The 13076-nt window shown below is 44.6% G+C and overlaps 1 protein-coding gene across 1 annotated transcript in view; it reads right to left on the bottom strand.

Annotated features, from left to right (window-relative positions):
* DOCK3 (dedicator of cytokinesis 3) overlaps positions 1–13076 on the bottom strand; it is a 551204-nt gene that overhangs the window by 85534 nt on the left and 452594 nt on the right. Inside the window, exons 25-26 of the mRNA XM_019547385.1 lie at positions 1548–1675; positions 51–197 (exon numbers count right to left, since the gene is read on the bottom strand). Coding sequence (XP_019402930.1) covers positions 51–197; positions 1548–1675 — 275 coding nt within the window. The remainder of the gene's footprint in view (positions 1–50; positions 198–1547; positions 1676–13076) is intronic.

Here is a 13076-nt window from a genome sequence, read left to right as displayed (position 1 = left end):
CAAGGAAGGTTAGAGAAGCAGGAAATAGAACCTGATTGTTAGTTACTAACAGTGATTTCTGCTGTGCACTGCGGGCAGCGTTGCCCTCTTACCGCCTCCTGAGACTGCGATTTACTCATGATAGTAAGCAGAGTCTGTAAAAGTACGTCCAGGAGGCTCTCCACCATCATCTCAACCTCCTCCACGACATCTCCCTCCTACAGCAAGCAGTAAGTAAACAGAGAGTCAGCAGCTGAGGACAGAATAGAAATGGCAAGCCGTATGTGCAGTGTCAGCCACTCCAGGAACAGCTTGCATGACAGGACTCAAGTTAAAAAAGTTGGGAAGAACTGGAAAACCCTGAGACAGAGGCTCAGAGAGTGACAAATAAATTGACACAGATGACAGCCAGAGCTTCAGTGTCTGTCTTCACCTTCTCCCTCCATAATACAAGAATACTGGATCACATCAATGGATATAAATCCACAATTTATTGTGAGGTCTGTGTGTTTTCTCTGTGTCACTACAGGGACCAAGCTCTACTGCAGTTAACCCTAATTCCATAGCAAGGTGCTATAGTAAACCCCTAATTCCATGGCAACATTATTTTATTCTACCATTACAACACCTTTCTTCCCACAATATCTTTCTTCCAATATCTTTCATAGTTGGAAATGCTGATGTGATTTATTTTTAACACCTTAATCCTTTGGGCTGAGTTGGTGCCCTTCACCACCCTTTTTATGTGAGGGTTTCTTTAAGTGATTAAGCTGGCACTGAAGATCAGAGTATACGAAAATCGAAGCTGAATGTTTAACTCAGCAGTATTTTCTGAAAATAAATCTGATTTTATTGATTTGATAATTTTAGAGCATTCTCTTAACATGCACCATAAAGTGCTACTTACTGTCTCCATTGGAACTGTAAGTGCTAGAGCTTAGAAGAGCTTTTGAGCACCAGAGACAACTGAGTTCCAAGCTAGGGTGATGAAAATTAAATAGTGCTGCACCTGGTAAATGTATATGTTTTTTAACAGTAAAAACATGCTGTAATCAGAAAGCTGTGAGTCATGAACACAACAGCATTCATTCACTTGATGTGTTCACCTGCTGATAATAAAATTAGCAGCATTCTAGGATAAAAACATTCCTTGAAAAATATATTTAACACGTAATATATTCCAAGTCTGCCCTTGAGAAGCAGCCCTCATCTATGCTATAAAGTTCTACTGGCAGAGATAGAACAGGTAGAGATGTAAAAAATTTCACCTTGTAGGTGACATAACTCAGAAAGGAAAACTCCTGATGGGGGATACAACGCTGCCAGCAGAAAGCAGGTCCTGCTGGCAGAGTTTCTGTCATGTGGTGGAGCTGATATAACAGGTTGTGAAAAATACCTACAGCTGACAGAGCTGTATCCACACTGACAGAGGGGCTTGGGGGTGGGGGGGCAGAAGGGAGAATCCTGACCACCTTCATGCAACCACTGTAATTAGGGGGACAACAAACAACCTCCATAGCATAGATATAGTCTTAGTGAATGTATGGAGAAGGAAAGCAGCAGATTACCAAGGAACTGGTCTTGATAATGGAGAAGATACTACTAAGGATCCCAGAGCAGATGAGTAGTTCCTTCTGCTGTCTCAAGTGAAGGTGAATGTGATGAAGAACCACAGGCAGTAGGATGCGCCGGGACTCTAAAAGAAGGAAACTGGACTCAGAATTTTTCTGAGATATTTGCATTTCAGCCACTTGTGTTGGCAGCCTGCTTGCTATCCAGAAATGCGAATCAGGAATTAACATTATTACAAGATGCTGATATGCTGAATGGGCCCTTTCCAAACAGTGTGCCTGATTAAAATCTGTGATTGCCAGGGAAAAGAGGTTTAGTGCAAAACATTTCTAGGATTCAATACAATGAATTAATGGTACAACTAATCTAAAAAGTTCCATTAAATAGCATGCCCAATGTTAACTGTTGTGAACTAGTTTGCAGACAATAGGCTTGTGGTAGCACCTCCCTGATGTGTATCATATTATTTACTCCATGCTGCTTTCTAGCTCAAATGTGACAGCTGAATGTATCTATGTACAGCAGAATGCCAAACAGCCACACTTCAATCAACTGCATATCTAATCAACCACACGATTCTGTATTGTTTCCTTCTCTTAAAGTTGTATAAAGAGTTCTTGCTACTTTTGGAGAAAAAATTACTGGCTATTTGTGAGATCTTGGGCAGTGGGGGTGGGGGTGAGGGGACCTTTCTCTAAATTCCCTTATATGTTAACAAAGTACCAAAAAATTCAGTGTCTGGCTATGGACAGAGGAAACTTTGAATCACTTCAGAAGGCTAGGGAATACTGCTCTAGGTAGCATGCTTTGGCTCAGGGGTCCCCTAGCTCAATTATTTTGGCTGAGGGCCACTTAATCAGTTTTGGTGTCCTCTCTAGGGCCACATCTCTCTCCCCTTTCCTCCATCTCTTCCCAGGGCTGTACCATGCCCCAATTCGCTCTCCCTGCCCTTTCCCTCACTTCCCAGAGCTATAGCATGCCCTGATTTCATCCCCACCATCTCTCTCCCCCTCCCTCCCTTCCCAGAGCTGTAGCATACCCCAATCCTTTCTCTTTCCCTCCTCAGAGCTGTAGCGTGCCCCAATCCTCTCTCTCCCCACCCGGAGATATAGCATGCCCCAATCCCAATCACCACCTGGGACTTGCCGACCCAGTCCACAGTTTACACCACCACCTGCCTCATGTGGTGGAAGCAGCCCTAGGTGGGCACCAGCATCAGCTGTGGATGCACCCAGCAGGTGGGGACTAGGGCATCTGCCCAGGTCCACAGCTGACACTGCCGTGTCAGCGCTGGGTAGAAGCAGTCCCGCCTGCCCATCGTGTAGTGGAAGCTGTTCCATCTGCCTGCCCAGCACTGCATGGCAGCTGGAGCCGCCGGCCACCCAAGAGCCAGATCCTGTGAGTCGGTGGCCACCTGCCCTTGGGCCAGATACAATAAGCTGGCCCATATTTTGCCCACCCCTGCTTTAGCCGTTATACTGTTACTGTTGCTTCGGCAAGCTATTATAGCAGGGCTGTAAAATTAACCTTGAACGAAACAGGGTTACAGTTTCAACACTTTTGCTACATTTGTATCACCACAGGAGCATGCAGATACCATCACTACATTATACAGTTACTGATCAACTCCATGTTTTCCTAATTGCACAAGGGTTGGTCCCAATTAATGCAGCTGTTTAACAGTCAGCTTTATTTAATTATTAGGGAATAGTCTAATCTGTGAGTTCATCACTGCAAGGACTATCCAGTTCATTAAAGCAGCGTGGGTTTCTAGCCAAATCAGGATTCTTGTCCTCAGTGAGTTTCAAATGGCCTGTCATCTACCTCTTCCCCATCCTTCCTGCCTAATAAGTCTTGCCAGTGGTCATGCCTTCACCAGCATCTAGGTCAGGGGTAGGCAATTATTTTGGGTAGAGGCCCACTTACCGAGTTTTGGCAAGCTGTTGAGGGCTGCATGGGTAGCCCCGCCCCTTGACAGGTGTCCTGGCCCCTGGTCACCATCTTGGGACAAGAAGTCCTGCCCCCTACCCCCTGACCTTTGCCACCAAAAGTCTTTCCCATTGCCCCCGGAAGTACTCCGTTCAGCAAGGGGTTTTGCATTCTTGGAACCACAAAAATACCAAGTTATATTCTAAAAAGCAAACATTGAAAACATTCATTAATTTGATTTTAAAAAATATTTTTGCCCTGGTTTACATGTGTGTGCATAGTGTACATAGCGGTGATTGCAAAATGGGCTTAAAATGAAGTCTTACACTTATATATTGTGGGGGTGGGGTGGGTATAGGTTTGTGGGGGGTGTGGGTGTGTGTGGTTTGTGGAGGACTGTGGGGGGGAGGGTGGCTAGGGTATGTAAGGGGGCGTGGGGTCTGCGTTTACGGCAGTGTGAGGGGAGTGTGGGTGCTTGTGTATGGTGTGGTGTTTGTGTGGGGCTCACCCTACAAACACACACACACACACTCTGCCCCTGCCTCCACACACACACACACACACACACTACCCCTGCCTGCACATGTACACACACCCCTGTACCGGCAGGGCCCAGTGCTCCCCGGTCTGGCCATGTAGCTGGGAGCAACATGGTGCTGGAGCAGGGTGGGGACACGAAGCAGGGAAATGGCTGGGGTTGGGCAGGGCTCGGCTCCTGCCTCTTGCTGCCAGCAGGAGCAGATAAATATGTGACAGGCAGCCAGGACCAGATAAATATTTTCTAAATTTTTTAGGGGTTCTGCAGGCCAGACAGAATGGCCTGGTGGGCTGGATCCAGCCCACGGGCCATATATTGTCCACCCCTGTTCTAGGTCCTGTCCCTTCCGCAGGTCAGACCTGTAAGGACAAATACATTCATCCTTTGGATAAAATTATTTAAAGAAATAAAATCCATTGATTTCTGGTCAGCCCACACTGCTCCCTTCATTCAGGTACTCTGCTCACTTCCTCTTGCCATTTACTATGGAGTTTAATCTCCTTTTTCACCTTTTAAGGACCTGAAGAACTTAGCCCTGATCTATGTTTTGGATTTCTCCTGTTATTTTGTTTCCCCTTTTCCCTCTGTATTTTGGTAAGCATACTAGCATCTGGGAGCATCTCTTCACTGCAGTATTAGCTCAAGGTACCATATTTATAAGATGAAGCTTAATATAAAATGACCCCCTCAATAATTAGATTCTATATATGGAAAATTTATAAATTTGTTATAATTTTCCAGGTATATAATATAATTATTGAAGGTTTTGCCTTGATTTGTCCCCTTCCCACAGCTACAGCACGGAAAATAAAGCTGGAGGGTCAGGTGGTTCCCTTGCCCTCTGCCCCCACAACTTCTTCCCCCTGAAGCCCCTTATACCCTTCCCTACTGTCAGACCCTGTTCTCCCCGAGCACATGGAAGTGAGAGGCAAATTTGAAAACAGTGACCTAGAAATAAAAATACCTGTAGTAATTCATATACAGGCAAAATTGTATGGGCATCCATAGACTTAACTCATCTAGAACTGATGCATTTTACCTTGCTTTGAAACTGCTGCAAGTTTTAGCACAGGCACTCCATAGACACACTTTTAAGGAGCACTTCTGTATCTATATAGTACAAACTCAAAAAAAATGTTCTGAATACTACTGGGCAAAACCCAATAGCCAAGTTCCAAATTTCAAATGAGCAGAGTTTAGTTGTGGGACTGAACAGGAAGTTGAAATGTATTCAGTGTTGTGGCTCACCATGCCATTAAAAAGACTAGGTGCTGAGGGGGACTGAGTGCAAATGGCACCACCATGTATCTTATTCAGCTGGGCTGTCCTGACCTATCCTTGTGATAGGTTCCTATCCGGAACTTCCTGATGTACAGACACATGAACCTTGAGGAAACACACTGTTAAAATGTTTCTGAGTGAACTCCAGTCCTACTACTGGAAATCAGTGGGAGAGGATAAATAAGATACAGCCGACTCTGCCTGGCAAAGGGACACTTGGTATAGGCTCTTCAAAGTCCCCACCTAGTGGGGGAGTGGACAGGGATAGGGAAAAGGACGAGACAACTGGACCTGGAGACAGCGATGATGGCAGCGGCAGCAGCAGCAGAAGCAACAGTGACAATGACAGTGAATGAACTGAGAATTTAACCCCCAAAATCAGGGCTAATGCTCAGAGACAGTGCAATTTGGGTTAGGGAAAGGAGCGCGCATGGGTATGCAGGAGCATGGATCCACAGGTGCGTTTATTGTAATGGGTGTCTGGGCTTTAAATGTGGTTTAATGTGTATGAAGAAAAGTTTTTGCTAGGTGATATACATATAGATAGCTATAGTTACATATATACATCTATCTATACATATATATATAGAGAGAGAGAAATATATTTTTTCCAAAAAAAAAAGAAAAGAAAAGAAAAGGTAAGTTCTCATCAGTATTGAAAGCCTGATCTATGTCTTAAAAAATAGAGAAAGGGATTAACAGAGCACTGGGGTGTAAGAAGTGGAGAAGGGAGATCCAAAGCTCAAAACAATAAAAGAGTTGAAGAGCAGAAATGAAGATCTGCAGACAGATGGAGAGTGGATGAAGGTGGGGAAGAAAGAAAGAAGGTGACAATGGGAGCAACAGCAGAGGGAGGAAGAAAGAAACTAACAGCAGAAGCAAAGGTGGAGGCAACAATGATGAGCATGATGTTGCCAGAAAGAAGATAGGAGCAGAGGAAAGTGGGAGACAGAGCAGCAGAAAGCAACTTTGGAGAGAAGCAGAGGATGGGAGCATGACAGCAGGATGGCCCACAAGGAGTGGCATGGTGGGAAAACAGGAAGAGGTACTTTTGTTCCATTTTTTAAAGTTGGTCTTGAGGATGTCCCTGAAGCACTTTCTCTGCCCTCTTCTTGAGCATACGCCTTGACGGAACTGGAAGAATAAAAGTTGATTTGGGAGTCTGGAGTCAAACATCCAGATGACATGGCCAGTCCAACAAAGTTGATGCTGGATGATTGTCGCCTTAATATTCGTGGTGTTTGTTTGCAGGAGGACACTAATATTGGTGCATTTGTCTTCCCACTGGATTCAGAAGATCTTCCATAAGCAGCATTGATGTTACCTCTCCAACAACTTTAGATATCTTCTGTATGTTGTCTATGTCTCAGCTCCATACAGCAAGGTAATGATCACAACTGCTTGATGTCATGATCTTCAAACACCCATTTCTTCAGACACCCAAAGGCTGCACTTACACACGTGAAGCCATGCTGGATTTCTTCATCGATGTCAGCCTTCTATGAGACATTGCTTTTCAGGTATGGGAAATATTCACTGTTCTCTAGAGTCTCACTGGAGATCTGCATTACCAGAGCTGGGGACTATTCATTAGGAGCTCGTTGGTGGAGGATCTTAGCTTTCTGAATTTCAAGTATCAGTTCCATTTTCTTATATGCCTTGATAAAGACATTGATGATTGCCTGAAGGTCTGTTTCTGAGTAAGCACGCATTACAGCATCATCAGTGCTATGGAGTTCAATGACTGAAGTCAGAATGGTCTTGGTTTTGGCTTAGTTGGCTGAAGTTAAGCAGTTTAACATTCACTAGGTAATTTAGCTCCACTCCAGCTGGAAGCTTGTTGGTGGTCAGATGTAGTATCGCAGTAAGGAATATTGAGAAGAGTGTGGGAGTGATGACACAGCCTTGCATAACTCCTGTTTTAACCTCAAAGGGATCTGAGACAGATCCATTACTGAGAACCACCACTCTCATACCACCATGGAGCAGGCAGAAAATGGTGACAGAGCTGACCGAGCTGAAAGCTTTTGTGAAGTCAAGGAAGGCCGTATGGAGAGGCACCCTTGTTCCTGGCATTTCTCCTGCAGCTGGAGAGCTGTGAAGATCATGTCAGTTGTGACTCTCGATGCTCTAAACCCACACTAAGATTCCAGGAGGAGCTCTTCAGCAAGTGGAAGAAGACGATTCAGGAGGGTTCTCACAATGATCTTTAATGTAGCAGAAAGCCAGGTGAGCCCTCTGTAGTTTCCACAGTTTGACTTGTCACAATCATGGCATCCCTGAGGTCATCTGGGATTTCTTCATCATCCCAGATCCTCAAGATAAGGGCATGATGCTGATGTGAGCTCCTCTCCTCCCTGTTTGAAGATTGCAGTGGGGATTCCATCAACTCCACATGCCTTGTGGTTCTTCATCTGTTTCATGGCCTTCCTCACATCGTCAAGGGTCGGAGGGATTCTGAGACTGTCTCTGACTGGGTGTTGCAGGATGGAGTTGAGAACGATCTCACTGATGTCAGAATCTCAACTGAAGAAGTCTTCAAAATGCTCCTTCCAATGGGTACTGATGGCTCCCCTTTTCTTGAGCAGGTCTCCTCCATCCTTAGGTCTCAAGGGGGTTGGTCTCTGAGTGTTTGGAACGCAGATGGCATTGGTGGCACTGAAGAAACTATGCATCTTGTAAATGGCAGTGAGATGCTGAATCTCCTCCATTTGTTTTTCATATTGCAGGTCCTCCTTTGGACCTCTGCCTTGGCTTGTTGGAGATTCAGTTTCTTTTGTGTGGAGTTGGTGCCCTTTCGCCAAGCACAAAAGGCCTTGCGCTTGAGATAGATCAATTCTTGGATCTTCCTGTTGTTCTCATCAAACCAGTGTTGATGTTTCCCAGTAGAAAATCCAAGTGTCTCTTTACAGAGGCTGATGACGGTGGCCTTGAGGGCAGCCCGCATGCTGCTGATATTCTCCCATTGTTGTTGATTGGAATTCACTAGTTTTTCATTGAGGCACTGGTGGAAGAGGTCTGACTTGATTGTGTCCTTCAATGCTGATCTTCTGTCAGCCTTGCTTCTGCTGGAGCTGATGTTTGGGAACTAGTCTGAGTGATAAAACTGAGCAGATGAATCAGTGCTCTATCCAGCAATCATCAGCTCCTAGCATAGCTCAGGGGATGTGGACATCTTTGCGATCCTGGGCATGCACGATGACATAGTCAATCAGGTGACAATGCTTAGATCATGGGTGTTAATGGCAAAAACAATTCCGTGAAGTTGGTGTTCTCCTTCCTGTTTATCATTCCAGAAAAAGGTATAGCCACTTCCATGTTCTTTGAGTTGCTGATCTCCCACTTGCCGGGTCTTGCTCAGGGCAGCTACACTGATATTGTATCACCTGAGTTCTTGGACCACAGTTGCAGTGCGGCACTCTGGGTGTTCACTATTAGGGTTTTCCATGAGTGTCCTGATGTTCCAGGTCCTGAAAATGACGGTGCGTCTTTGTCGGTATTTTTGATCACAGTGAAGGTGATCCCACTGGATATGGTTATCCAATCAGGATGAAATACAGCATACTGCAGAAGACAGGCTATGTTTAGGGTACCTTTTCTAGCCCCCTCCCCATGTGGGGCAAGCAGAGCGGATCCTGAAGAAGGCTGCTGAGTCACAGTTACAGCTGTTGAATATCACTCCATGTCTCATCCAAGTGCTAGATGACCTTCTTGTAACTGCTACCTCCATGCCAGTTCATGACTAGGAGCTTCAAGACTTCCTGCTCCCATCACCATCAGCTTGAGGAATGGGCTTAAGGAATGTGCTGGAAAAGCTGTTTTCATGGAAGATACTTGTGCATGACTGCCTTTATCATGGAGAAGCTGCTGCACATCACCTTCCACACAGCTCTTGACAGAATGGGACCTTGATCCAATGGCAAGGAGACAACGACAACTGGGGATCTCATTCCTCTGTAGCCTACATCCACCTTCACAGCTGTTAAGATTCTAATATCTTCTTCTTCTGCCTGTTCTGCTGTTGAGGACTTGCAGACCCATGACTCAGGGCTGAGCAGGCTTACTATAGCGGTGACCTGTACTCACCATGTCACAGCACTGTCAAAGGATGTGTGTGACTCTTTTTTAGAGGGAAACCATTGCTACTTGCTGTCCTCACCACATCCTGGTTGTGCTACCACTTCTTGATCTGTGAACTGCTTATTTGCCAGAGTTACCCCTGCTTATTTTACAAGTAACTTTCCCTGAAGGTCATTCCACTATCTACTACCTGTGGACACACAGGGTACCAGTATAGCTCTTCCCCACAGACATGAATGATATAAATGTAGTATTTACAGACTTCTGATGGAAAGGGTCCTAAAGCATACATCAGACTATGGAGAAGTGATGGGAACTAAACTAGATAGATCGAAAAGCACCATAATGGGAGTGGAGAACTGGAGGGAGTTGGAGAAGTTGGGCCTTCTAATAAGAGATAATGAAATCAGAGTACTATAGATTCTAATGGACACTGAGAAGAAAGGTAATACAGCATGGGAAAAGGTGAATACAAAGATACAGCAAATACTTTAGTTATGGTCTGGAAGGGCGCTGTCCATTTCAGGAACAGTGGTGCTGTTTAAGGCTGTGCTACTGGTGAGTATTCTATATACAGGATCTGTATTCACACTAACGCGGCGGCAGATAACCAAAATACAGTGAGAAATACAGTGTCTGCTTTTCTGGAATGCCAAAAGAGAAAGGTTGGCTAGATCTGAACTGAACAAAGCAAGAAAGATGGGGGGATGGGGGCTGCCTGACTTAGGATTGTTCATCTACGCAAAATATTTAAACATAATATGTAATGTGGTAATGGAGGGAGAGGGAAAAGCTGTGCATAGCACTCAATTTCACGCAGCTGCAATTTTGAGGAAATGGGGAGTATATCGGACCTCTATGTAGAGCCCATGAGCATGGCAACTGCCAAGTCATTACATCAGGGTGGAAGGTTTCATGCAGATGGATAAAATAGGGAAGGTAGGGCTGGAGGTCCTGAAGGATCATAAGAAATCGATGAAAGTGGTTAAGGAGAGAGACAAGATGGTGCTGGAAGGAAGCTTCACAGAAGGACAAGTGAAGGTGTGGGGGGTGGTGGTGGATAAACAGCCCAGCGGGGAACATGCTGACCTAGCATAGATGGTTGTAAAAAAATATCTTGCCAGTGAGAGACATACAACATAGATGGGGCTTGATTCATATAGGTAGGGGGTGATAAGCTCATCTAGGTGCTCAAGGGAGAGGTGCAGGGAAGAAGAAACAGCAGGACGTGTTTCAGGAGTGTACCTATGCAAAGGGAGTATGGGAAAGGATCTGCCACTTTCTGAGCATCACAAAAATAAATCTGTCAGTGTGGGAAATGTTATTATATGGATTTATACCAAAGGGACTAGAGGAAACATTATTAAGGACTTTATTGCATGTTATTAAGGACTTTAAGGCATGTTTTAAAACTAGTTTATAGAAAGTACGAAACCTCCGGTTGTTAAGGGGTTGTGGCTTTCACTGAAAGAGAGTACCTGAAGCTGGGGCTGTATAAACTGAAATACTACATTGATCAGGACAAGGAAGAGATCAGAGAAGAAAAGGCAGAGAAGAAGTGGAGGAAAAAGGACTGGATACACTTGTTTCACTAAGCTAACAAAGAAGACTGCTGGGAGGGGCAGAGAGTTTTAGGTGGTTACCAAGGTAATAGTTTTTCATGGATTTCTGTACGAAGAAAGAGAGTTCTGTAAGGGATTCTTTTGTGGAAAATTGATGTATGTTGTTTAAAGGTTTGATATATGTAGTTGGATGTTTTTGGATATGTAGTTTTTTTATTAAATTCTGGTAAAAAAAAAAAAAGGAAGATTTGTAAGTGTAGGATAATAAGTGTGTCTTTAATAAAATCTGTATTTAAAAAAAGGCTCCCATTAGCATTTTTGGCACTAGGGGAGGGTGTTGGAGTTTGCACCAGCCTTTCCGAGTATAGGCCTGAAACAGCAGTACCTCCAGGCCTCATGCTCATTCCTTCCTTGGAGAACAATTACCCATTTTTTTTTAAAGTTTACATGAAAAAAAAATGGTTCCCATCAGGATGTTTGCGCAAAATGGGCCATGTGTTTTACAGTCAAGGTCAGTGCTGGCTGCATGTAATCAGCTTCATAGTTGATTTCCATTACTGAGCATAAGCTGCTTTTGGCAGCAGTTTAATGATAAACAATGCATCTAAAGAGGTTTCATTGTATGCAAATGTAAAATAAGGAGCTTTTCCCACCATTTTGTCTGAAGGTGACAAACCTCATTTTATATTTGAGTAAATGCAGTATATATAATTTGAATGTTACCCTAATTTAATTCCTGTCCACAAACAAAAATCTCTGGATCATATTAAGTGGTTCTCTGCACTCAAACTAGCTAGTTCCTAGGGGTGGAATGAAGCTCAAGAGCTACTGGTAAAACTAGTAATGCATGGGGAGGCATTATCCTGAGTTACAAGAATTTATTACCTGTTAATAATCCAGTTCCTCTGTGCTACTTATCCCATCACTCAGTGTAGGTGAGTGGTGTTTTGCATTGTGGTCAGTCTGACTAGCTATGCTAACACAATGGAGGAATTTAAGTGCGCTAACTTGAGCTAACTGTTGCAGTGAAAATACGCCCAAGGATATTTCATTTTCTGGCTTTGCTCCTGTCTTCATATCTTCTTTCATGTACTCTTGATCCTGAAATGACCTCACAATTCTAGTCCTTCAGGCTCCCACATTCTTCTTTTCCAATTTCTCCTGTAGGACCCACTTCTTTTATGACCCACACAAAGGGGAAAATTAAAAATGTTCAGACTAAAGGTATTTTTAAATGATAATTTTGCTGTATGCTTCATCATGGAATCATATAAAATTAGGGTTGGAAGTACCTCAGTAGGTCATCTAGTCCAACCCTCTGCTCAAAGCAGGACCTTCCCCAACTAGGTCATCCCAGCCAAAGCTTTGTGTAGCCAGTTTTTAAAAACCTCCAAGAATGCAGATTCCACCACCTCTCTGGGTAACTTGTTCCAGTGTTTTACCACCCTCCTAATGAGAAATTTTTTCCTAGTATCTAACCTAAACTTCCCATGCTGCAACTTGAGACCATTGCTCCTTGTTCTGTCATCTTTCACCACTTAGAACAGCCTAGCTCCATCCTCTTTTGAAGTCCCCATCAGGTAGCTGAAGGCTGCTACAAAGTCCCCTCTCAGTCTCTTCTCTGGTCTAAATAAGCCCAGTTCCCTCAGTTTTTCCTCATAATACATGTCCCCCAGCTCCCTCACCATTCTGTTGCCCTTCACTTGACTCTCCAATTTCATAGTTTCATAGTTGGAAGGGTCGGAAGGGACCTGAGCAGATCATCAAGTCTGACCCCCCTGCCATGGCAGGAAAGGGTACTGGGGTCACACGACCCCGGGAAGGTGTTCATCCAGCCTTCTCTTAAAGACCTCCAGGGTAGGAGCCAGCACCACTTCTCTTGGAAGTTGGTTCCAGATCCTAGCCACCCTGACAGTGAAGTAGTGCCTCCTGATATCTAGTCTGAATCTACCCTGTCAGCTTGTGACCACTATTTCTTGTCGCTCCTGGTAGTGCGTGGGGGAACAGGGGCTCCCCCAGTGCCTGCTGGTCCCCTCTGACTAGTTTGTAAATGGCCACTAGATCCCCCCTCAGCCTTCTCTTGTGGAGCCTGAACAGGTTCAGGTCCCGTAGCCTCTCCTCGTAGGGCCTGCCCT

This window comes from Crocodylus porosus, unplaced genomic scaffold (genome assembly GCF_001723895.1).
Source record: "Crocodylus porosus isolate Cpor-Errol unplaced genomic scaffold, CroPor_comp1, whole genome shotgun sequence".
In the NCBI taxonomy this organism is placed as follows: domain Eukaryota; kingdom Metazoa; phylum Chordata; order Crocodylia; family Crocodylidae; genus Crocodylus; species Crocodylus porosus.
Note: the sequence above shows the minus strand (reverse complement) of the source record. Positions and strands in the feature narration are given on the sequence as shown.